Genomic DNA, 27,032 nt, shown 5'->3' with positions numbered 1-27,032 from the left:
GTTATTAAGCTGGGTGAGTGTACTGGCAGTCTATAATGTAGACTGTAGCCCTGGTTATTAAGCTGGATGAGTGTACTGACAGTCTATAATGTAGACTGTTGCCTGGTTATTAAGCTGGATGAGTGTACTGGCAGTCTATAATGTAGACTGTAGCCCTGGTTATTAAGCTGGATGAGTGTACTGACAGTCTATAATGTAGACTGTAGCCCTGGTTATTAACCTCGGTGAGTGTACTGACAGTCTATAATGTAGACTGTAGCCCTGGTTATTATCCTCGGTGAGTGTACTGGCAGTCTATAATGTAGACTGTTGCCTGGTTATTAAGCTGGATGAGTGTACTGACAGTCTATAATGTAGACTGTAGCCCTGGTTATTAAGCTGGATGAGTGTACTGACAGTCTATAATGTAGACTGTAGCCTGGTTCTCAACCTCGGTGAGTGTACTGACAGTCTATAATGTAGACTGTAGCCTGGTTATTAAGCTGGGTGAGTGTACTGGCAGTCTATAATGTAGACTGTAGCCCTGGTTATTAAGCTGGATGAGTGTACTGACAGTCTATAATGTAGACTGTTGCCTGGTTATTAAGCTGGGTGAGTGTACTGACAGTCTATAATGTAGACTGTAGCCTGCTGCTGCTCTTGTTCATTGCTTTCCGCTTGGCGTTTCGGGCGTGGCTGTGCTCAGTCACCGTGATATTAAATAAAAAGAATGGCATGCCTACAATAATACAGACTATTACTTCTGCCTTTACACTGTCTTTTGATACTTTATTTAACCTATTAATAATAGGGGTTTTCCCCCTTTTTTTGGCAACAAAACTGAAACCTTTTTACGAGGATTCATGTCTGCATTAACCACAATACTTGCAGTCAAAATGCAAACAAAAAACACACTATGATAATATATGCATTGTCCTTGAAACTGATTGGTCCACACCCAAGACAGCTTTCTTTTGAGCCTCGACCCAATTGGTGCTCGACCAGAGGACGCCAAAAGGCGTACAGCTCAAAGACAATGCAAGTATTGTGGTTAACGCAGACATGAATCCTTGTAAAAAGGTTTCCGTTTTGTTGCCAGAAAAAAGGGGAAAAACACCCTATTATATTTTGGTACTTGCAAATGAGGTTTAATTTAACCTCTCGATTATTTAAAAGTGGTTTATGTGACACGACAAAATCTTGAACGCGATCGTCTTTCACCGTGCGTTTCTGTAAGAGAGAGAAACTAAAAACGTTTGAACGCGTCTCATCCCAACTGTCAGCTGTCGATGGACAATTCCACCATCGTCATCTCGTCACTGCATCGCAGCGACGGTGCCGACTACAAGTGCATGGCCACCACCGATGATGGAATAACCCACACGGGCTCGACGAAGTTGGACGTCTATTGTAAGTTTGCACCTCCGAGCCGCATTCAAATCAACTCAATTTTGCACGTAAATCTTGACTTAAAGCTTTCGTGACTGCAGGAATTCATATTCTTTGGTTCTTTCGTAAAGTCGCGTAGATCGACTAATAGGGGGTTTCCCCCTTTTTTCTGGCAACAAAACTGACACCTTTTGCAAGTAATCATGTTTACATTAACCACAATACTCGCAGTCAAAATGCAAAAAAAACAATATTCTGATAGAAGGGAAGTAATAAAATAATAAAAATAAAACATAATAAAACAATTCTCACGACGTTTCGGCCACAACGCAAGCAGCCGTCCTCAGGCGAAGAATCAGACATTATCAAGCTAGGAGCTTATATAGGTGTAGCGAGGAGGAGCGCCTTAACAAAAGAATGTGCATATGAAGAGGAATTTAGCATACCAATGGACAATGCGTAGGAGGTGGGCGGAGGGGTTTCAAAGTCCCATTATGCCCATGCATTATGCAGGATCAACAGCACCACGGGGGGCGCAAGGAACAGCGTTAATAAAGGAAAGGAATGTTAATGATATGTAGCTGCATTTACCAAACAACCATGTAGAAAACCAAAGTAAAAAACTACATAAAAAACTAAAATATAAACTGATACTTACTATACTCTACAATAAGCTGAGTTACTAACAACAAATAATAAATTACAATTCTACGTCGTAAGAAGTATATAACATACTTCCATCTAAACTTTATTCTCTTAGCATATACAGTACTATATACTGCCATAGATAAACCCAACATTAAATTATATACTGTATTGCTGTAAACCACCCTATACTTTATACATTTTAATATAACACTATGTATTATTCAACTCACCCTAATGTGTATCGAAATGGTTTATTACGTCCTTCCAATGATTGCTAAGCCTGAATCCATCTTCTCGGTTAAAATTGTCTCTGTGTTTGTATATGTGGATCGCCTCATGAACGAATCTCTCATGATAGCCAGATGGCTTGCAGAGAGATGGCTATCATGAGAGATTCGTTCATGAGGCGATCCACATATACAAACACAGAGACAATTTTAACCGAGAAGATGGATTCAGGCTTAGCAATCATTGGAAGGACGTAATAAACCATTTCGATACACATTAGGGTGAGTTGAATAATACATAGTGTTATATTAAAATGTATAAAGTATAGGGTGGTTTACAGCAATACAGTATATAATTTAATGTTGGGTTTATCTATGGCAGTATATAGTACTGTATATGCTAAGAGAATAAAGTTTAGATGGAAGTATATTATATACTTCTTACGACGTAGAATTGTAATTTATTATTTGTTGTTAGTAACTCAGCTTATTGTAGAGTATAGTAAGTATCAGTTTATATTTTAGTTTTTTATGTAGTTTTTTACTTTGGTTTTCTACATGGTTGTTTGGTAAATGCAGCTACATATCATTAACATTCCTTTCCTTTATTAACGCTGTTCCTTGCGCCCCCCCGTGGTGCTGTTGATCCTGCATAATGCATGGGCATAATGGGACTTTGAAACCCCTACGCCCACCTCCTACGCATTGCCCATTGGTATGCTAAATTCCTCTTCATATGCACATTCTTTTGTTGAGGCGCTCCTCCTCGCTACACCTATATAAGCTCCTAGCTTGATAATGTCTCATTCTTCGCCTGAGGACGGCTGCTTGCGTTGTGGCCGAAACGTCGTGAGAATTGTTTTATTATGTTTTATTTTTCTTATTTTATTACTTCCCTTCTACGTGACTTTACCGAAAGAACCAAGAAGATGAATCCCTGCAGTCACGAAAGCTTTAAATCGAAATTTAATACTCTGATAATTTATGCATTGTCCTTGAAACTCATTGGTCCACACCAGAGACAGCTTTCCTTAGAGCCTAGTCTCATACGGTGTTCGACCAGATCAAGGCCTCACGTAGATAGTTTCAAAGAATTTCGATTTAAAGCTTTCGTGATTGCAGGGATTCATCTTCTTGGTTCTTTCGGTAAAGTCACGTAGATGGAAAATAATAAAATAAAAAAAATAAAACATTAAAAAATACAATTCTCACGACGAAAATAACAAAAAATATTTTCTTTGAACCTATCTACGTGACTTTACCGAAAGACCCAACAATATAATTTGCACATCATTAAGCGGGGTTTAAAGTAAACTATTTTATTTCGCCAGCTAAAGCCCACCGAGACCTTTGGCGCTTTTCTCAGAGACGATCTGGCTGCACATGACAGCTGATGGAAGTGGCTCGTCATCGTCGCATGCGGGAATTTATAGTAGCAGCCGCATAAGGGGCCGTCCATAAATGACGTCACGCGATTTTGTACGATTTTTGACCCCCCCCCCTTCGTCACACGGCGTCACAAAAAGTCAGACCCCCCCCCCTCAAATATGACGTTACAAAGCTCTGCCCCCCCCCCCAATAAACTAAAACATGCTTCAAATCGCTTTAAACTATTGTCATTGTAGCGCGTATTTAATGTGGCGCTGCACTCTGATGTCGTAGGAGAAAACATTTATTAAAAAGTCTATTTAATTAAGTAGAACTTGTTGTCTATATTTATTTAAGTTGCGCATTTTGATGTGAGGGGGGGGGTCTGACTTTTGTGACGCCGTGTGACGAAGGGGGGTGGGGGGAAAAAATTGTCCAAAATTGCGTGACGTCATTTATGGACGGCCCCTATGGCTCACAGATACATTTACCCAGAATGTCAGGTGTGTTTGTGTGGTGGCAGCAATTCGTTACGAACCCGGCGACCCGAATTAAATTCCTGCTCACCACCAATAAACAGTGGCGAATATATGAACTTAGTCCTGAGCCCCGTCAAGGTCGACTCAGCCTTAAATGAGTACCTCGCGCGGTGTGCAAACATCAACACCGGCGAGACAAAGGCGGCCGGGCGTGGCGTTGGTCACCCACCCTCTCGCGTGCCGTGTCGGCCGTAACAGCTGCTCGCGAACAGCACTTGCCCCCAACAGTCCGTTAAGGCCACCTGGGGGATCTTTGCCTTTGTGTGGCAGACCCTCCCCAGTCCATGACGTTGAGGCTGAGCCCCCACGGCGATCCGGTGGCCCGAAGCGATCGGAGCCCGGCGCACGTGGCCGTGGCAAAGGGGGCCTCGCTCACGCTCATCTGCGAAGGGGACTCCAACCCGAAGCTGATAATGGCGTGGAAGAGAGGGTCGGAAGAGATCGACCACTGGACCTCGGAGTACACCGTCGAGCAGCCGCAAGAGGCCGTGTACACGTGCGAAGCCGTGTACGAGATCGCCAACGTCAAGTACAACGTTTCCGTCAACGTCACCATTCAGGGTGGGCATCACTCCACGCGGATTTCTCTTTTTGTTGTTGTTTTTGTTGTATACATCTAAACAGCGAGTCACAAAACGACACGAGACTTTTGTGTCAGGGTCAAGATATGTCACTGATAATATTACACCGTTCTGATCGATCCCTCGGCTATCGCATGGTCAGCACTCCACCTCAAAGTTCTGTACTGACAACATCCCATCATCCCAACATCCCAACATCCCATCATCCCAACATCCCAACATCCCATAATCCCATCATCTCATCATCCCAACATCCCATCATCCCAACATCCCATCATCCCAACATCCCATCATCTCATCATCCCAACATCCCGTCATCCCAACATCCCATCATCCCAACATCCCATCATCTCATCATCCCATCATCTCATCATCCCAACATCCCATCATCCCATCATCCCAACATCACATCATCCAACATCCCAACATCCCATCATCCCAACATCCCATCATCCCATCATCCCAACATCACATCATCTCATTATCCCAACATCCCATCATCCCAACATCCCATCATCCCCACATCCCATCATCCCCACATCCCATCATCCCATCATCCCAACATCCCAACATCCCATCATCCCATCATCCCAACATCCCAACATCCCATCATCCCAACATCCCATCATCCCATCATCCCATCATCTCAACATCCCATCATCTCAACATCCCATCATCCCATCATCACATCATCCAACATCCCAACATCCCATCATCCCATCATCCCATCATCCCAACATCCCATCATCCCAACATCCCATCATCCCAACATCCCAACATCCCATCATCCCATCATCTCAACATCCCATCAACCAACATCCCATCATCCCAACATCCCATCATCCCATCATCCCATCATCTCAACATCCCATCATCTCAACATCCCAACATCCCATCATCCCAACATCCCATCATCCCAACATCCCAACATTCCATCATCCCATCATCCCATCATGTCAACATCCTATCATCCCAACATCCCATCATCCCATCATCCCATCATCTCAACATCCCATCATCTCAACATCCCATCATCCCATCATCACATCATCCAACATCCCAACATCCCATCATCCCATCATCCCAACATCCCATCATCCCAACATCCCATCATCTCAACTTCCCATCATCTCAACTTCCCATCATCCCATCATCCCAACATCCCATCATCTCAACATCCCATCATCCCATCATCCGGCTCAGGGGTCGCCAACCTGCGGTCTCCGGCACCGCGTGTGGCGGTGGCTCATAAAGGTCTGGCTCGTGACGTTATTTATTCACGACCACCGTCCCGTATTCACCACAGAGCATTGCGGCTCTTGAAATATTGAGTTTTTTTTACCGAATTCGAGAAAATAAATGGCTCTTAAATGTTGACTTAAAACTTTCGTGACTGCAGGAATTCATATTCTATGGTTCTTTCGGTAAAGGCACGTAGATAGAAAAAAAAATACGGTTAATAAAAATATCACGACCTTTTGATCGCAACACAAGCGGTCGTCATTAGGAACAGGGAAGTTATCCTCTGAGGGTGAGCTGTTTATAAAGGTTTAGAGATGGGCGAGGCAGCTAATGTAAACCTTCACTTTATTTTCATTATTTCATTGCGATGCCTGTGTAATAACAGCCATAGAGGGTTCACGTGGGGATTGGCTTGCCGGTCCTGCTTTGTAGCCAATAAGGGATGAGCCAGGGAGCATGGCCTCGGCGTGATCGCGGCGTGTTAGCAGGGGTGATTGGCCTGGCCAATCGGGGCCTCAGCTAATGGGGAGCCGGATCAGAGGCGTGGTCCCGGGATTGACAGGGAATCATCGGGAACGGTCAACGCTGTCTATAGATGATTGGCTGGGGGGTACCACGTGACGAAGGGATTAAGAGAGAGGGAGAGAGGACAGTCGTGAGCAGACTTGGGGACGACAAGAGCAAGAGTCACGCGCGTACGGGGCTCTGGGTGCCACGTGCGCGGTGGGGACTTGGCGAGAAGTCTGCCCTCTCTCCGTTGTCTGCCAGCAACGGGGAGTGTGTGTAAAGTGTAACTGTGGAAGTTGAAAATAAAAAGGACTGATTCCGGAAGCCGTCTCAAGGAGGTTTATTACACTTGTAACGACGTAGAAAGTCAAGGCCTTTTGTCAATGCACTGCTTGATATCAATCCACACACACACAGGCTGATATCAATTCACACACACACATATGCTGATATCAATCCACGCACACACATAGGCTGATATCAATCGACACACACACATAGGCTGATATCAATCCACACACACACACACAGGCTGATATCAATCCACACACACACATAGGCTGATATCAATCCACACACACATAGGCTGATATCAATCCACACACACACACAGGCTGATATCAATCGACACACACACATAGGCTGATATCAATCCACACACACACAGGCTGATATCAATCCACACACACACATAGGCTGATATCAATCCACACACACATAGGCTGATATCAATCCACACACACACAGGTTCATATCAATCCACACACACACACAGGTTCATATCAATCCACACACACACACAGGTTCATATCAATCCACACACACACATAGGCTGATATCAATCCACACACTCACACAGGTTCATATCAATCCACACACACACACACAGGTTCATATCAATCCACACACACACATAGGCTGATATCAATCCACACACACACACAGGTTCATATCAATCCACACACACACATAGGCTGATATCAATCCACACACACACACAGGATGCGGCGGTCGTCGGGGATCTGACCATACCTGAACGGACACGGAACTCGAGTAACGATTTCTTGTGTTTTTGTTGCTGTTTACCTTTCACAGAACGGGTCTCAAAGCCACAAGTGAAGGTAGAGAGCACGGTGGTGCTGGACCGGGTGGGCACTGTGACCATGACCTGCTCACACGACATGAACACACAGCCCGAGTACGGCTGGTTGCGGAACAATCGACCCATCTCCGCCCTGGAGGAGAGGCACACATTCATCGGTGGAGGTGCCTCCCTGCGTGTGGAAAGCGTCCGCCATACAGACACGGGGGATTACCGATGTGCGGTGTGGAATGACGTGAGCAAGGAGACAAGCGAGCCAGTGAGGGTGACGATTCTCGGTAAATATGCACCGTCTTACTGTAACTTATTATGAATCGAGTGACCTCTATTATCCACACACAATCGGGTTCACTTCCTCGCGTGCCCTGCTACTAAGAAGCGTTCATTATACGGCAGTCAAACTGACATTTGTAAGTCCCAAAAGCTGTAATTTTTGTCGAATGAAGTGAAAACACAAATTCAATATCGTGGATTTTTTTTTTAATGTAGCCAGCTACACTTAAGAACTCAGTTGAATGACGGATGGTTGGAATCCAGATTTAAACCCAGGATCTCAGCATTATAGTTGCGTGCACAGCGGTCAGTGAACCACTTTAGCTCAATGGTAATCATGGTGAAACACTGTCCCTACATATGTTTTAGTCGTCCCAGCGAAACGTTACCGTCGTTTTTTAGTACCTAGATTGCAATCACCATAATCAGCCACGATGAATCCACTGGTGGATGAAAGCCACCTCGAGCTGTCCCCACGTACCCTGGTGCTGTGACGGAACAATCCAGCAAGGCCCTGTGTGCAATTCCCATGGCACCGTTACTTTGCGGAGCTGAGTTCACCACTCTGTCTCTGCGGGGTGGATAGACGTCCTTTTGGGCGCCTCCATTCCCATCGGCTGCCACTCTGTTGTTAGTCTCGACCATCGGCCATCATTAATCCGAGCGACATTCCCTCTTAAATCTTTATTTTTTTTACCAGGTAAGGTCCACTGAGCTGTGTATAACTTTTTCGGTAGTGACCTGGTTACAAATGATAGCCTAGTGAAGTGGCTTATCACGTGGACATCTATAGCAGCCAAATACTCTGAACACATCATTCTAAATGTGGAGGGAAAACCCGGAGGAGGAGCCGGAGAAAAATCCATGTGGCCTCGGGGAAAACATACACATACACAGCCATCAGGGTCCCGATCGAACCCATACAATAATGAATATTACAGTTACGTATTGGTTATATTATGGATCTTTTTACTTTTCTCTAATTTTTCGGAAAACATTGCAAATGTTTATATTTGGAACCCTATGTTTACCTGCCAATTACAGACATCGTCACTCTATTCGGTGAGACATTCGTTATCTAATGTAGTCAACCTATGTAACGGTTTGTGAATAAGAAGTGCGGAATTTATATGACGGAAGATGCTGAACATTGTTGCTGTGTTGTCGTGAAACAGAAGCCGCCACAAAGCCGCGAGTTGAGATGGACAGAAGCGAGGCACTAAAGGGAATTCACTCTGTGACCATGATCTGCTCACACGACATGAGCACACAGCCTGAGTACAGTTGGTTGCGGGACAATCGACCCATCTCTGCTACGGAGGAGAGACACAAATTCCTCAATGGAAATGCCTCCCTGCGTGTGGAAAACGTCCAACAGGAAGATGCAGGGCTGTACCAGTGTGTGGTTAAAAACAGCTTGAGCACAGAGACCAGTGATTCAGTGAGGATGACAGTTCTAGGTAAATATTGCAATTTCTTTTGGGTTTTTTTTACCCCAATTGTCATCCAGTTGCGCCAGGCCTGGATTGTTTTTTTCTAATAAAAATGTAACACAAGACGGCATTGCAACACTTCACGTTATAAAGTATAAATTCAAGAGGTGGCCAGGTGGTTCCCATCATCCCATTATCCCATCATCCCAACATCCCATCACCCCAACATCCCATCATCCCATCATCCCAACATCCCAACATCCCATCATCCCATCATCCCATCATCCCAACATCCCAAAATCCCATCATCCAACATCCCAACATCCCATCATCCCATCATCCCATCATCCCAACATCCCAACATCCCATCATCCCAACATCCCAACATCCCATTATCCCATCATCCCAACATCCCATCACCCCAACATCCCATCATCCCATCATCCCAACATCCCAACATCCCATCATCCCATCATCCCATCATCCCAACATCCCAAAATCCCATCATCCCAACATCCCAACATCCCATCATCCCAACATCCCAACATCCCAACATCCCATCATCCCAACATCCCATCATCTCAACATCCCATCATCCCAACATCCCATCATCCAACATCTCAACATCCCATCATCCCAACATCCCATCATCCCAACATTCCAACATCCCAACATCCCATCATCCAACATCCCATCATCCCAACATCCCAACATCCCATCATCCAACATCCCATCATCCCAACATCCCATCATCCCAACATCCCATCATCCCATCATCCCAACATCCCAACATCCCATCATCCCATCATCTCATCATCTCATCATCCCATCATCCCAACATCCCATCATCCCAACATCCCATCATCCCATCATCTCATCATCTCATCATCCCATCATCCCAACATCCCATCATCCCATCATCCCAACATCCCAACATCCCATCATCCCATCATCTCATCATCCCATCATCCCAACATCTCATCATCCCATCATCCCAACATCCCATCATCTCATCATCCCAACATCCCATCATCCCAACATCCCAAAATCCCATCATCCCAACATCCCATCATCCCAACATCCCATCATCCCATCATCCCAACATCCCAACATCCCATCATCCCATCATCTCATCATCTCATCATCCCAACATCCCAACATCTCATCATCCCATCATCCCAACATCCCATCATCTCATCATCCCAACATCCCATCATCCCAACATCCCATCATCCCAACATCCCAACATCCCATCATCCCAACATCCCAACATCCCATCATCCCAACATCCCATCATCCCAACATCCCATCATCCCAACATACCATCATCCCAACATCCCATCATCCCAACATCCCATCATCCAACATCCCAACATCCCATCATCCAACATCCCATCATCCCATCATCCCAACATCCCATCATCCCAACATCCCATCATCCCATCATCCCAACATCCCATCATCCCAACATCCCAACATCCCATCATCCCATCATCCCAACATCCCATCATCCCAACATCCCATCATCCCAACATCCCATCATCCCATCATCCCAACATCCCATCATCCCAACATCCCATCATCCCAACATCCCAACATCCCATCATCTCAACATCCCATCATCCCATCATCCCAACATCCCATCATCTCAACATCCCATCATCCCAACATCCCATCATCCCATCATCCCAACATCCCATCATCCCAACATCCCATCATCTCAACTTCCCATCATCCCATCATCCCAACATCCCATCATCTCAACATCCCATCATCCCATCATCCGGCTCAGGGGTCGCCAACCTGCGGTCTCCAGCGCCGCGTGTGGCGGTGGCTCATGAAGGACTGGCTCGTGACGTTATTTATTAACGACCACCGTCCCGTATTCAACACAGTGCATTGCGGCTCTTGAAATTTTGAGTTTTTTTTTTTTAAACCGAATTCGAGAAAATAAATGGCTCTTAAATCTTGACTTAAAACTTTCGTGACTGCAGGAATTCATATTCTATGGTTCTTTCGGTAAAGGCACGTAGATAGAAAAAATTATAAAAATTAAAGTTATTACAAATATCACGACATTTCGATCGCAACACAAGCGGTCGTCATTAGGAACAGGGAAGTTATCCTCTGAGGGTGAGCTGTTTATAAAGGTTTAGAGATGGGCGAGGCAGCTAATGTAAACCTTCACTTTATTTTCATTATTTCATTGCGATGCCTGTAACGACGTAGAAAGTCAAGGCCTTTTGTCAATGCACTGCTTGATATCAATCCACACACACACACATAGGCTGATATAATTCCACACACACACATAGGCTGATATCAATCCACACACACACACATAGGCTGATATCAATCCACACACACACACATAGGCTGATATCAATCCACACACACACATAGGCTGATATCAATCCACACACACACATAGGCTGATATCAATCCACACACACACACATAGGCTGATATCAATCCACACACACACACATAGGCTGATATCAATCCACACACACACATAGGCTGATATCAAACCACACACACACAGGCTGATATCAATCCGCACACACACATAGGCTGATATCAAACCACACACACACACACAGGTTCATATCAATCCACACACACACATAGGCTGATATCAATCCACACACACACATAGGCTGATATCAAACCACACACACACACACAGGTTCATATCAATCCACACACACACAGACTGATATCAATCCACACACACACACAGGCTGATATCAATCCACACACACACACAGGCCGATATCAATCCCCACACACACACGTAGGATGCGGCGGCCGTCGGGGATCGTGAGTGCTATCTGACCATACCTGAACGGACACGGAACTTGAGTAACGATGTCTTGTGTTTTTGTTGCTGTTTACCTTTTACAGAACCGGTCTCAAAGCCACAAGTGAAGGTAGAGAGCACGGTGGTGCTGGACCGGGTGGGCACTGTGACCATGACCTGCTCACACGACATGAACACACAGCCCAAGTACAGCTGGTTCCGGAACAATCAATTCATCTCCGCCCTGGAGGAGAGGCACACATTCATCGATGGAGGTGCCTCCCTGCGTGTGGAAAGCGTCCGCCATACAGACACGGGGGACTACCAATGTGAGGTGTGGAATACCGCGAGCATGGCAATAAGCGAGCCAGTGAGGGTGACGATTCTCGGTAAATATGCACCGTCTTACTGGAACTTATTATGAATCGAGTGACCTCTATTATCCACACACAATCGGGTTCACTTCCACGCGTGCCCTGCTACTAAGAAGCGTTCATTATACGGCATTCAAACTGACATTTATAAGTCCCAAAAGCTGCAACTTTTGTCGAATGAAGTGAAAACACAAATTCAATATCGTGGAATTTTTTCTTTTTTATGCAGCCAGCCACACTTAAGAACTCAGTTGAATCACGGATGGTTGGAATCCAGATTTAAACCCAGGATCTCAGCAGTATAGTTGCGTGCACAGCGGTCAGTGAACCACTTTAGCTCAATGGTAATCATGGTGAAACACTGTCCCTACATATGTTTTAGTCGTCCCAGCGACACAGTACCGTCGTTTTTTAGTGCCTAGATTGCAATCACCATAATCAGCCACGATGAATCCACTGGTGGATGAAAGCCACCTCGAGCTGTCCCCACGTACCCTGGTGCTGTGACGGAACAATCCAGCAAGGCCCTGTGTGCAATTCCCATGGCACCGTTACTTTGCGGAGCTGAGTTCACCACTCTGTCTCTGCGGAGTGGATAGACGTCCTTTTGGGCGCCTCCATTCCCATCGGCTGCCACTCTGTTGTTAGTCTCGACCATCGGCCATCATTAATCCGAGCGACATTCCCTCTTAAATCTTTATTTTTTTTACCAGGTAAGGTCCACTGAGCTGTGTATAACTTTTTCGGTAGTGACCTGGTTACAAATGATAGCCTAGTGAAGTGGCTTATCACGTGGACATCTATAGCAGCCAAATACTCTGAACACATCATTCTAAATGTGGAGGGAAAACCCGGAGGAGGACCCGGAGAAAAATCCATGTGGCCTCGGGGAAAACATACACATACACAGCCATCAGGGTCCCGATCGAACCCATACAATAATGAATATTACAGTTACGTATTGGTTATATTATGGATCTTTTTACTTTTCTCTAATTTTTCGGAAAACATTGCAAATGTTTATATTTGGAACCCTATGTTTACCTGGCAATTACAGACATCGTCACTCTATTCGGTGAGACATTCGTTATCTAATGTAGTCAACCTATGTAACGGTTTGTGAATAAGAAGTACGGAATTTATATGACGGAAGATGCTGAACATTGTTGCTGTGTTGTCGTGAAACAGAAGCCGCCACAAAGCCGCGAGTTGAGATGGACAGAAGCGAGGCACTAAAGGGAATTCACTCTGTGACCATGATCTGCTCACACGACATGAGCACACAGCCTGAGTACAGTTGGTTGCGGGACAATCGACCCATCTCTGCTACGGAGGAGAGACACAAATTCCTCAATGGAAATGCCTCCCTGCGTGTGGAAAACGTCCAACAGGAAGATGCAGGGCTGTACCAGTGTGTGGTTAAAAACAGCTTGAGCACAGAGACCAGTGATTCAGTGAGGATGACAGTTCTAGGTAAATATTGCAATTTCTTTTGGGTTTTTTTTTACCCCAATTGTCATCCAGTTGCGCCAGGCCTGGATTGTTTTTTTCTAATAAAAATGTAACACAAGACGGCATTGCAACACTTCACGTTATAAAGTATAAATTCAAGAGGTGGCCAGGTGGTTCAGGCCTTAGGGCACTGAGCTGACGCTGCTGAGATCCTGGGTTTGAATCTGGACTTCAGCCACCTGTGATCAAAAACGGTGTAACAGACTAAAATAACCCCTGCTTCGATTAAACCCGGGTATAGTTTGGCCCAGGCCAGAGTATACCCGAGGGGATAAAGTGTTGTCCTAGGCTAAATTATCCCCCCCGGGGGTTTAAACTAGACTGGTCCAGACCATAACTCTCCAGGCCAGAATATGCCCCATGTGAAAGTTCAAAGGCAATTATCCATACAGAGAACAGCCGACAACGAACTTCAATCGATATATGAAAAGTGTATAAATGGAAGTAAGAATCTCAATTTGATCAATTGAAGAATTTTTAGGGTTAGGGTTATTAAAGTTTTTCTGGTTGAAGCAATCAAAGTCTATGTGTTTACAGTTTTAAATAAAATGTTGGAAAAATTTAGTAATTCATGTGTTTATCGCTCAACACTATTACTATTGTAATAAACGACTGGACCACGGTGTCTGGCTCAGTGTCCTTTATTCGGTTCGTGCTGTACACCCACACGGCTGTCTTTACTCTGTAGCTTCTCCACGGTGCTGACTCCAATGTCGGCCCGATCCACAACAGCAGCCCCGCTGCTGTTTCTCTCACACAGCCCCCCTTGGCTGTACTTGCTGCAACTCCTCTCTCTCCACCTCCTGGCAGCCTCGTGCTGTCTCTCTCTCTCTCCGCAGCTCCTCCTGGCAGCCACACCGCTGCCTCTAACACGCAGCCCTTCTGGCTGTCTCCTCTGCAGCTGCACACCACTCCGCAGCTTCCTCTTGTCTTCGGGGTTGGCTCCCGATGGCCGTCGGCGCCCCCCCCTCTTCTCACTCGCCCCCGTGGCCTCACTCTTTTCCGCTCACACCCCGACTGACTTCCCCTTCCGGTTTACCCGCTTAAGGACCCGAACCTTCCACCCACGTCACATGACTCCACCCCCCGTGACGTCACATCCGGAAGGTCGCTTACGCCCGCATTACACCACCCTCCCCCGTAGAAAAATCCCAGCCGACCTCGGCTGACCAATAGCAAATCGTAATGCGGCGAACCGAGCTTCCCCCCCTAAAGGACACTAAGCATACAATGTAACAGCAAGAACAACAACAACAACGCAATTAACATCAACGAACGTACAAAAAGCATGCAATAAATACAACTGTAAGAAAAAAATAACAAGACAGCAACAATCAACGAAACGTAAGCGATTTGGAACGTGTGCGGGTCGCCGGCCCGTCCCGGACGGTCGGCGGCCCACTCGCAGAACGGGAACGCGATGAAAGTCGAGGAATGACAGGGGGTAATCCCCCTGTCGCAGCTGGAAGTCCATCGCCGTCCCGTGTCCCTAAAGAGTTAGTCTTGGGCTTGTCCTGTGACCGTGCCCGCAGCTGGGTCGGAAGGGCTGCAGGGCTCGAAGGTCCCGCAGACCTGGCAGGCGTCCTCCGAGCAGGGCCCCTCGTCCCCCGCAATGTCACGGCCGGCCTGTCTGGAACAGGTACGACAGGCGCTCTAGCAAGATCAATGGACGCAGGCAGGGGAGAGTCAGCAGCAACAGACCCCGGCAAGGCAACATTGGGGGATGACGCATCATGTAAGGGAGCAACATATGGTTTCAAGCGCGACGTATGCACAACCCAGCGACGAGACCCAATCTGGACGCGTGCTGACTGTGGGTTGGGAACCGCAATGAGGCGTACGGGACCATGCCAGGGTTTGTGCAATTTCGGCGAGGTCCCCGGACGTACCTGTGGACAATGAAGCCAGGCTAGGTCCCCAACCTTCCAAGAGCACTCCCCCTCAGACCGTCGCGCATATCGCTCGTTCCGGGCCTGGGCTTTGGCCGTAGCCACGCGGGCATTCTCCCGCGCCTCCGTGACTCGGCGAACCGTGTCCTGAATGTATTCAGGAAGTGGTTTACGAGGTCCCTTCACCCCAGTTCCCAATTGCACATCCACCGGCGGCACGTTTTCCCGACCATACATAAGGTAAAACGGCGAATATCCTGTAGCCGCATGAGGCGTCATCCTGTACGCCGAAAGCACCCCGGGGATGTGCAGATCCCAATCTGATTGTTGTTCACTCACGGTATGGCAAAGCATGGCAGACAATGTCCTGTTCAGCCGTTCAACCATACCATCCGTCTGCGGATGGTATGGGGATGTCCGTACTTTCTTAGTCCCAAGGCCCGCGCACACTTCCGCCAATAATTTAGAAGAGAAATTCCTGCCCTGGTCCGTGAGGAGTCTCTCAGGCGCCCCCTTATCCATAATATACCCAAACAAAAAGGCGTCGGTAATGGCCGCGGCCGACTGATCGGGCAACGGCCAGGCCATCGGCCAACGGGAGAGGTACTCAACCCCTACCAGCAAATATTTATTACCCCTCGCCGATGGTGGAAAAGGTCCCAATATGTCCAGTGCCACCAATTCATTGACTCGAGACACCTGAATCGACTGGAGAGGCGGCACGTAAGGATGTTTCGGCGGCTTACGTCGTGCACACGCAGGGCACGCGCGCACGTGCCCTACGACATCTGTCGCCATGCCGTGCCAAAAATAATGACGTTGCAACGTCAACAAGGTCTTCTGCACCCCTAAATGTAAGAGAGTGTCACAATGGAGGGTTCTAATCAACTCGAATCGCAAGGACGTTGGTACCACCAGGCGCCAACGTTCCTGGAACCCCTCCCGCCACATAAGCAGACCATCTCGGAGAGCGGTTTGCGGCCCCATAGCCGTACTCGGACTCCCATTGTCCCTAGCAGACCGCTTCCGCAAGGACACCAATGACTCATCCATCATCTGTTCCCGGATCCAGACAGACCGCGGCAGATTCAAAACCCCGTCAGCCGGTCCCGGTTCCATCGGAGTGTCCGACTTCTCGACGGCCAACGTAAGCGGCTGAGGGGGGTTTGGAATCGGCGAACACCTATGCGTCCCCGACTCACATTTACAAGGGGCGTGCCGCGGTAATCTGGAAAGTGCGTCAGCGTTCGCATGGCGCACTCCCTTCCGATGTTGAATTTGGAAGGAAAATTCCTGTAGCGTGTCCAACCAACGTGCCAACTGTCCGGATGGCTGGTCAATTTTAAGGGCATATTGCAAGGCCGCATGATCCGTACGCACAATAAAAGAACGACCGTAGAGGTATGGTCGAAATTGCCGTAGGAAAAAAACAACCGCCAATAGTTCTCTGCGAGTGACACAGTAGCGGGTTTCCGCAGGAGACAAGACTCGGCTACCATACGCCACGACACGCTCTACACCCCCTTTAGACTGTGATAACACCGCCCCAATACCTGTGTCACTCGCGTCCGTATCAAGAATGAATGGGTGATCGAAATCGGGATAATCCAATGTTGGGGCCGTGGCCAATAGATCACGCAGACTCCGAAAGGCCGCCTCCTCCGGCTGTCCCCAAACAAACTTCCGTCCTTTACCCGTAAGGAGATGCAAGGGCCTCGCAATCGTCGCAAAACCCGGCACAAATCTTCGGTAATACGAGGCAAATCCCAAAAACCGCCGAACATCCCCCACGGTGGCCGGAGTCGGCCAATCCCGGACGCACGCCGTCTTTTCCGGATCCGTGGACACTCCCTCAGCACTCACAATGTGCCCCAAATAGCGGACGGACCGTTGCAGTAGGTGACATTTCTTTGGTTTGAATTTCAATTTGGCAGAACGCATCCTCGTGAACACTGTCTCCAGCCGCGTCAAATGTTCATCAAATGTGCGGCTGAAGACAATAATATCGTCCAAATATATAAGACACGTCTCCCACTGCAACCCCGTCAAAACGAGCTCCATCAATCTTTGAAATGTAGCAGGGGCCGCATTCAATCCCATCGGGAGACAGTTGAATTGAAATAACCCCTGCGGCGTACGGAATGCGGTTTTCTCCCGTGAGGACTCGTCAAGGGGAAGCTGCCAAAATCCCGAAGAGAGGTCCAGTGTGGAAAAGAACTTAGCCCCCGACAATGCGTCGAGGGAGTCATCCATACGCGGCAGGGGGTACGCATCTGCCACCGATATCTTATTCAATTTGCGGAAATCAACACAAAATCGCAATTTGCCATCCTTCTTCTTAACCAAGACGACTGGAGCGCCCCATGGGCTGTTAGATGGCGATATAATGTCCGCAGCCAACATGTCTTCCACTGCCCCCCGTACGTGTTCTCGCTCCGCAGGACTCATCCGATGCGAATTTAATCGAATAGGGGCAGCATCGCCCGTCTCAATGTGATGGTAAAGCAACGAAGTGCGGCCCAAATCCAAATCATCGGAGCTGAACACATCGGAATATGTCAACAACAATTTACGCAGCGCACCACGTTGCTCCATGGACAGGGAAGAATTTCCGTCACATAAATGAGCAACCCAACGATCATCCGAACTCCTTGGCTCGGAAACCCCAGCAACAACTCCCCGGCTATGTGGACAATCATGGGTCGCAAAGGCCGTAGTGGCATGTGCCACAACCGTACCGGCCGGGACACGGACGTTTTCTCCTCCCGCATTAAGCACCTGTAAAAACGGTAATTGATCCGGCCGGACGATGGTCTGTGCCCCCACTAACGCCAACCCGGTTGTTATCGTGGCGGACGGTGACAACAAGACCCCTACTGCTCCTAGCCGATCAGGCAGGGGCTTCCGATACCGCAAGGGTATAAGCATCTGTGTACCAGGTGGGATGTCCACAGATGCGACGGACAGCGCCTGCACTTGTACGGCCGAAGCAGGTCGCCCCCAGGGCGACGGCAGAAACGAGATTTGACGGCCCCCCGGCAGTTCAATACAATTCTCATTGATTTTGATCAAAATGGGCATCTTAGCCAAAAAATCGGTGCCTAACAAACAAGGAACCGCCAAAGATCTCGATATCAACACAACACCCGAGGCCGACACATCCCCAATAGATATCTTAGCATCCACCTGACCCACGATACCCATGCTACCCCCGTTCGCAGCGACGCACAACCCATAAACCGGACGCACAGCCCCCGGCGGGATGCCCAACAGATGGAAAATGACATCCGAAATAATAGTCGCAGACGCGCCGGAGTCGACCAAAATGCGTACGTCCACCCCTTGTATAGACCCCGGTACAGTGGACGAGCCCGTAGCGGCCGCGACGACTCTCCGTGCCAACTTGCGCCACTGCGTGACCGAGCGACAAGGCCCCGTCGAAGGGCATGCTTTAACCACAACGTTAGGATGGCGCAACGACGGTGATGGGTGAGGTGTAAAGCCTTGCCGAGTGTCTGGTGCGTGCCGACATGCCTGTTTCGGAGGATCTTTAGCCGACTTGACCGGTGCCGAGGCCTCCTGCTGCGGCGGAGCCGGGAAGCGGGCCCAGCAGTCTCTGGCGTAGTGGCCCCTACGCCCGCAGCGGAAACATTCGGCCTCGTTGCGCCGAAGCGCAGGCCTCGCCTCCTGACGGCCCCGTTCTGGTAGCGCCGCGCGCGGTCTCGGCCCGCCGCGTCCCGTCCATGGAGCGGAGGCGGCCGTCAGATGTTGAGGGCCCCGGTCATCCGGAACATAGACAGCCTGCGCAGGGTTCCACCCCAGCGCATCTCCTTCTTTGACGGGCCCCCCCGTCCACGCCGTCACTTGTTTCCAGCGACGGAGGTTGAATTGCGCATCGAGACACTTAGCAGCCGTCCGGGAAGTTAGCTTCTCATGCCCACACACAGGCATGGGGATCCCTAGATCCCGAGACAGCTCCAACATTTTCCCTAATATGAGAGGCTCGAGCAGGTCCTGTGGCGTCTCCGGATAAGCTGCCATGGCCAGCTCCAGCACCGCACCCCTGAACGCCACGGGCGACTCCTCTGGTGCTCGTTGTCGTTGAGCGAATCGCCGATGCGCATCATCTGGTGGCTCATAAGCATCGGCCATTTCTTGAAAAACACCACATAAAGTTGCCTTCTTATCGGTCGTTATGGAACGGAAGAATCGGACAGATTCGTCGTCCAAGAGAGTCGGCAACACCTCCAAAGCCTCCGCATCGGTCCATCTTGCTGTGCGTACCGCCGCCAAGAAGCGGCAGGCGAACGCGCTCCAGTCCCCACCGACGGAAAATTCTTTAACCGTTGTAAGGTGGCGACTCCGACTCCTCTTCCCGCCGTCTTCCAATGGTGGTGGTTGTGATGGCAAATTCAAAATGGCGTCGGCCCGCGGCGTGGCCAAGATGGCGGTTTGGCGCCACGGAGCGCGCAAAATGGCGGCCTCTTGCCGCGTGGGCAATGGCGGCGGCAGGACAGGCAACGTGGCGGCCCGCGGAGCACCAATTGCATCATCCATCGTCCCTGGCGCGACGAGATGGCATAGATGCGCCAGGACGTCCTTAAGTGCCTCCAGTTGTACCGCCATCGCTTGCCATCGTTGATCCGCGTCTGATGATGTCGACGGACCCGCCACCGCGCCAACATCCTCCACTCCCGTTCCCGTGGTCGCCTCAGCCGGGCTCTCCTCCACCACCCCAACAGGATCCGAGGTTGGAGGGAGTTCGTCGTCGTCGGACGAAGAAGCCGATGCAGGCGCCGGATTAACTTTCTTCCTCACTTGTTTCGACATGCCGTTGCACTTCCGACACCAGTGTAATAAACGACTGGACCACGGTGTCTGGCTCAGTGTCCTTTATTCGGTTCGTGCTGTACACCCACACGGCTGTCTTTACTCTGTAGCTTCTCCACGGTGCTGACTCCAATGTCGGCCCGATCCACAACAGCAGCCCCGCTGCTGTTTTTCTCACACAGCCCCCCTTGGCTGTACTTGCTGCAACTCCTCTCTCTCCACCTCCTGGCAGCCTCGTGCTGTCTCTCTCTCTCTCCGCAGCTCCTCCTGGCAGCCACACCGCTGCCTCTAACACGCAGCCCTTCTGGCTGTCTCCTCTGCAGCTGCACACCACTCCGCAGCTTCCTCTTGTCTTCGGGGTTGGCTCCCGATGGCCGTCGGCGCGCCCCCCTCTTTTCACTCGCCCCCGTGGCCTCACTCTTTTCCGCTCACACCCCGACTGACTTCCCCTTCCGGTTTACCCGCTTAAGGACCCGAACCTTCCACCCACGTCACATGACTCCACCCCCCGTGACGTCACATCCGGAAGGTCGCTTACGCCCGCATTACACTATCATGGGGGTATTATTTGGTCTAGAGGGGCATCATTTGGCCTAGGCCATAATATACCCCAGACTATAAATTGGCCTAGGCCATACTATACCCGGGTATAATCTAGCCTAGGCCGTTTTAACCCCGGGTATACTACGGCCTGTGGGTATACTACGGCCTTTTACACCGGCTCTCAAGTGTAGCTGGGTCATGTTCTCAACCCAGTCGCCAATGACTGTATAAAAACACAATCACTTTGAATTTGGGTTTTCACTTCATTGGGAAAATCTCCTGCTCTAAGAATGAACACTACACATTCGACTCCCATGCAACGAACACGACTGAGTAGCAGGGCATGTGGGAAAGTGCACCCCCTTCAGTGGGGACAATGAACGTTGCACTTCTCTGTGAGCGTTCCAAATGGACACTTTTTTTTCTCAAGACACGATGCTCCAGAACCTGGTTTATTCACAGGTGTCTGAAATATAAATTTTGCCCAGGATCTCAGCAGTGTCATCTTGGTTGCCTGAGCCACCAGGCCACCTCGTGAATTTATTTATTAGAACGTGAAGTCGTGCTACTCTGTTTTGCATGACAGTTTTGTCACGAAAACATTTCACTTTATTGCATAATTATCTTCGATTTGTGAGCAACATTTCAATTTCCTTTTGAGAGGTTGGTCGACCGTGATGCTGAACATTGTTGCTGTGTTGTCGTGAAACAGAAGCCGTCACAAAGCCGCGAGTTGAGATGGACAGAAGCGAGGCACTAGAGGGAACTCACTCTGTGACCATGACCTGCTCACACGACATGAGCACACAGCCTGAGTACAGTTGGTTGCGGAACAATCGATCCATCTCTGCTCTGGAGGAGAGACACACATTCTTCGATGGAAATGCCTCCCTGCGTGTGGAAAACGTCAAAAAGGAAGATGCAGGGCTGTACCAATGTGTGGTAAATAACAGCTTGAGTGCAGCGATCAGTTATCCAGTGATGATGAGAGTGCTAGGTAAATATTACAATTTCTTTCGGGGTTATTTTTTTCCCAATTTGTATCCAGTTGCGCCAGGCCTGGATTTTTTCGTAATACAAATGTAACACAAGACAGCATTGCAACACTTCACGTTATAAAGTAGCAATTCACGAGGTGGCCACGTGGTTCAGGCCTCATGACACTGAGCTGACGCTGCTGAGATCCTGGGTTTGAATCTGGACTTGTGTAACGGGTTCCGGAGACACTTGTAGAGGTAACTTGTTTATTACAATACAACACTCCAACAGTCTTGATACTCTGTTACAGCCTAGGTACACAGCCTAGATACTCTACTCTGGCTACGCTCTGGAACTCGTTCTCACAAGGTCGTAGAGTCGGGAGTTCCAGATTCCCACCACTGGCTCTCACAGCGTCCCAGGGTCCTCCGATGGCTGGTCTTGGGTCTTGGGTCTTGAGCTACAACTGGCCCTGATCGTCCAGGGAGCTCCGCTTTTATGCCCAGTCCCCAACGAGGGGTGGGGCCGTGTGCGCTCCCAGATATCCCACAGAGCACACACAGCCCCCCCCCTTTGGCGGCGCCAAGGGGATTAAGCGCCTGGGAACTCAACGCCTGACGCCAAGAGGCTTAAGCGTCTGACCCGCCTGAGAACCCACGCCTGGCGCCAAGGGGATTAAGCGCCTGGCCCTCCCAGGGACCCAGAGCCCCCAGCAGCCCCTCCCTTCTTATGTCACTACACTTGAGCCACCTGCGATGAAGTCAGGTTTTCAAGTGTAGCTGGTTCATGGTTTCAACGCAGTCAACAAAAGACTGCATGAAAACCCAATCACTTGGAATTTTCACTTAATTGGAAAAAAAAAAACTGCTCTGAGAATGAAATATTACAATTCGGACTGCCATGCAACGGACACGACTGAGTAGCAGGGCATGCGGGAAAGTGCACCCTCTTGAGTGGGGACAATGCACGTCACTTGCAGGCATCTCAGGGTCAGAAGTGCGCAACATCTTCTAGTGTACGAAGTTGCACTTCTCTGTTAGAGTTCCAAATGGGCACTTTTTTCTCAAGACACGATGCTCCAAGAACCTGGTTTATTCACAGGAGTCTGAAATATAAATTCTGCCCAGGATCTCAGCAGTGTCATCTCGGTTGCTTGAGCCACCAGGCAACTTCTTGAATTTATTTATTAGAACGTGAAGTCGTGTAACTCTGTTTTGCATTACATTTTTGTAACAAAAACATTTCACTTTACTGCGGAATTATCTTCGATTTGTGAACAACATTTCAATTTCCTTTTGAGAGGTTGGTCGACCGTGATGCTGAACATTGTTGCTGTGTTGTCGTGAAACAGAAGCCGCCACAAAGCCGCGAGTTGAGATGGACAGAAGCGAGGCACTAAAGGGAATTCACTCTGTGACTATGAACTGCTCACACGACATGAGCACACAGCCTGAGTACAGTTGGTTGCGGGACAATCGACCCATCTCTGCTCTGGAGGAGAGACACACATTCTTCGATGGAAATGCCTCCCTGCGTGTGGAAAACGTCAAAAAGGAAGATGCAGGGCTGTACCAGTGTGTGGTAAAAAACAGCTTGAGCACAGAGACCAGTGATCCAGTGAGGATGACAGTTCTAGGTAAATATTGGATACAAAAAACATGCAACATGCCAGTCATGCATGCAACGATGAACCACCCACTCTGCAACACACCAGAACTTCTGTTGTCACCATTCACGGTCACAGCGTTCGTAGCGCAAAAGCATTTTTGTTTTAACCATCTCATTCGTAATTTTTTTGTACAATGTTCTACACTCCATTAGCGTACAGTCTGAATAAAATGTACAAAAATATTTTCGTTCCCATGAAATTGGACGCATGTATATTTTAAAACACTGATAATGATCTATGCAGTGTGAACAGTCATGCGTCTTGACATACTCCCACACCGCTGGGCTGCGAGGTTGCCTGGAGAAGTAGCAGACGTTTTAATGTTATCTTTAATGTTATCTTTAATGTTATCTTTAATGTTATCTTTAATGTTATCGCATCTTGTGCAGAATTTTCCCATTTACTCAAAGTAAAATTGGCCAAACATTGCAATGCACGGGGGCACCTAAAAACGTCCTGTGACTTTCTTGGATGAATACATGCTTTCATCTATATACAGCATACACAATCAAATGGTGAATTTTTGGGGATTTCCCGATGAAAATTCCGTATATGGCTGTGGTCGTGGTCACACATAATTTCTTTTCTGAGCCTAAAATGAAAACAAGATCGGTAATAATCTACAATTTCTTAATCGAATTAATGTTATACCGAATAACAAATTGTCATTCAGCTATGGCATTGGTCCTTAAGTAGAAAAAAAGTGGACACATGTCAGTAGGCTACCGCTAAATTGAAAAGGGAAAAACCCCCTTGTCTGTAAACATGTTGCTTGCATTAATATTACGCTCATTTGGTACAATTTGTTGATACTTTGTTGATTTTGCAACCCTACAACTTTGCCATTATCGTATAGTGGCCCATTTATTTGATACATATATACATATAATGTCCTTCCTCGATTGAAAACGGTGTTGTCGTGCTGCTTGCAGGGCGTGTCTCAAAGCCACAAGTCAACATGAATGAAAGAAAGGTCGAGGAAGGGCACAGCCCTCTGATTATGACCTGCACAAATAGCAGGGAAACGGATCACCAGTACCTCTGGTTCCAGGATGAACGGCTCATCTCTGCTCCAGACCAGAGGTTATCGCTCTCCAATGGAGGCGCCACCCTGCGCGTGGAAGTCGTCCAACTCAACGATGCCGGGGAGTACACGTGCTTGGTGCGGAACAACGCGAGCGAAGCGATCAGTGAGCCAGTGACGCTGACCGTCCTGGGTGAGTACACGCAGGAGACGCGTCATGTGGCCCAGCTGTGAAGTTGTAACAGAAGAGGCGGCCCCTTAGAGAAAGAAAATAACCACAAACGGATCACGTCGTGGAGCTTACACGCCCAGGCTGCCTGCCCCTCGGATGGCTGCAATGCATTCGAAATATGCGATTCATGATAACAAACATTTATTCAATATGATCCATTGTCTGTTAATTAACTGTGACCAATCCGACCATTGAAATGTATATGACTATACATTAACCCCACTCTGGTCTTCGCACCTAATAGGTTCACAGTGATGGCATCACCTTCAGTCTATTTAAGACCGAAACGGGATTGTAAATGTCGTGGGTTTTACTCTCCAACACACCGGTGTGCTGAAGCAGTAACTAATTTCCACGTTTTGTTTGACGTGACTAACCTTACTAATTGGCTGTGTCGGGTGGTGGTGGGTTAATTACACATTAATATATTTATGCGCTATAACCCAAAGAAAATAATTTGCTATTAATTATTTTGGTCGTGATAGCTTACTACGTGTTGAACAAAAAATAGACTGGAAGGCATTGGTCAAATCAGTCGATAATGCACTCCATTGGGACGTCAAACCCATACGCTGTCGCAGATTAAAGGAGTGATTTCATGAGAGAGCTTTCCCTGAGCCGATTTTAGAGTCTTCTTTTTTGCCATTCACGGAAGCTTCCAACTCGTGTCGGACAAACCGGGCAACTCTGCCTTGGTGTGTATTTTCAAGAGGAAAGCTGTGTGTTGTTATGGGCTGTGTCTTCCACTAATTGACATTGAATAAGAAATTATTTTATGAGACACCAGAGTTTCCTTGTCTGAAGATCTATAACGTCTACAATGCGGAGAGATGACTTGCGTTTAATGTTTCTTCCAAAATAAATTCATCCCGAAATTTACCCCAAACTTCAAAACGTATGAGAACAGATATGAGATTAAGTTTTTCCCCTTTTTTCTGGCAACAAAACAGCTGTGTTAAGTTGTTAAAACACCAAACTGAAACCTTTTACAAGGAATCATGTCTGCATTAACCACAATACTTGTGGTCAAAATACAAACAAAAAACATACTCTGATAACATATGCATTGTCTTTGAAAGTGATTGGTCCACACCAGAGCCAGCTTTCTTTTGAGCCTCGTCTCAAACGGTGAAAGACCAGAGGACGCCAAATGACTTTAGTGCGACTGGCACACAAGCACGCGGCACAACAAATACCGCACTCGCGTTCGTCCAACGCGAGCGTTTCTTTAAAAGGACAAACACACCAATGGTGACGCTTCGGGCCAAATGGGCCCCCCTCCTTCAGTAGCTGTAACGCGCTGCGGAGAATGTGGCCATTGCCCGAAACGTCACTTATCAGTTCACCGTTTCTCCCCCTGCCCCGCAGAGTCGCTGTCCAAGCCGGAGGTGAAGGTGAACGACAGCGTGGCTCGCGACGGCGACGTTCGCGCGGTGCGCTTGGACTGCTGGCTCGCCGGGCGAGCGCGGGGCGGCGCGTCGTACGCGTGGCTCCTGGACGGCCGCAGACTAGCGGAGGAGCCAGGGAAGTACGAGACGTCGGCCGATGGCGCCTCCCTGCTGGTGCTGCCCGCGGCTGTCGGCGCGTCGGGAGAGTTCCAGTGCGAGGTGCACAACGGCCTGAGCAGCAAGAAGAGCGAGCCCGTCAAGTTGCCCCCTCCCGGTGAGCTCCCGATGCAAAGCGAATCCGGTGGATTCGTTGCACGTCACCTGCAGTCCAGACAAAGGGTTGTTGGGTGGGACGCACACACGATGATGAAACATCCCTCCGTGAACGCGGCCGCCGAGGTCACCGTCTCCTAACTTGTGACCGGGGCATGAGATTGATTCTTCATGTTATTTTTCGATTTAAAGCTTTCGTGACGCTGTCTTTCCGACAGACCTGTTCTTC

General features: G+C 48.5%; 1 protein-coding gene across 6 annotated transcripts in view; it reads left to right on the top strand.

Moving 5' to 3' along the window:
- LOC144942982 (cell adhesion molecule CEACAM5-like) overlaps nucleotides 1–27,032 on the top strand; it is a 46,594-nt gene that overhangs the window by 6,965 nt on the left and 12,597 nt on the right. Inside the window, exons 3-12 of one of the 6 annotated variants that reach the window (XM_078870072.1) lie at nucleotides 1,263–1,389; nucleotides 4,421–4,711; nucleotides 7,576–7,860; nucleotides 9,031–9,315; nucleotides 12,196–12,480; nucleotides 13,654–13,938; nucleotides 21,952–22,236; nucleotides 23,569–23,853; nucleotides 24,819–25,103; nucleotides 26,511–26,804. In XM_078870072.1, coding sequence (XP_078726198.1) covers nucleotides 1,263–1,389; nucleotides 4,421–4,711; nucleotides 7,576–7,860; nucleotides 9,031–9,315; nucleotides 12,196–12,480; nucleotides 13,654–13,938; nucleotides 21,952–22,236; nucleotides 23,569–23,853; nucleotides 24,819–25,103; nucleotides 26,511–26,804 — 2,707 coding nt within the window. The remainder of the gene's footprint in view (nucleotides 1–1,262; nucleotides 1,390–4,420; nucleotides 4,712–7,575; nucleotides 7,861–9,030; nucleotides 9,316–12,195; nucleotides 12,481–13,653; nucleotides 13,939–21,951; nucleotides 22,237–23,568; nucleotides 23,854–24,818; nucleotides 25,104–26,510; nucleotides 26,805–27,032) is intronic. The other 5 variants (XM_078870077.1, XM_078870076.1, XM_078870075.1 and 2 more) reach the window with 5 other exon arrangements.

This window comes from Lampetra fluviatilis, chromosome 29 (assembly GCF_964198595.1).
Source record: "Lampetra fluviatilis chromosome 29, kcLamFluv1.1, whole genome shotgun sequence".
NCBI classification, from domain to species: Eukaryota; Metazoa; Chordata; class Hyperoartia; order Petromyzontiformes; family Petromyzontidae; genus Lampetra; species Lampetra fluviatilis.
Note: the sequence above shows the minus strand (reverse complement) of the source record. Positions and strands in the feature narration are given on the sequence as shown.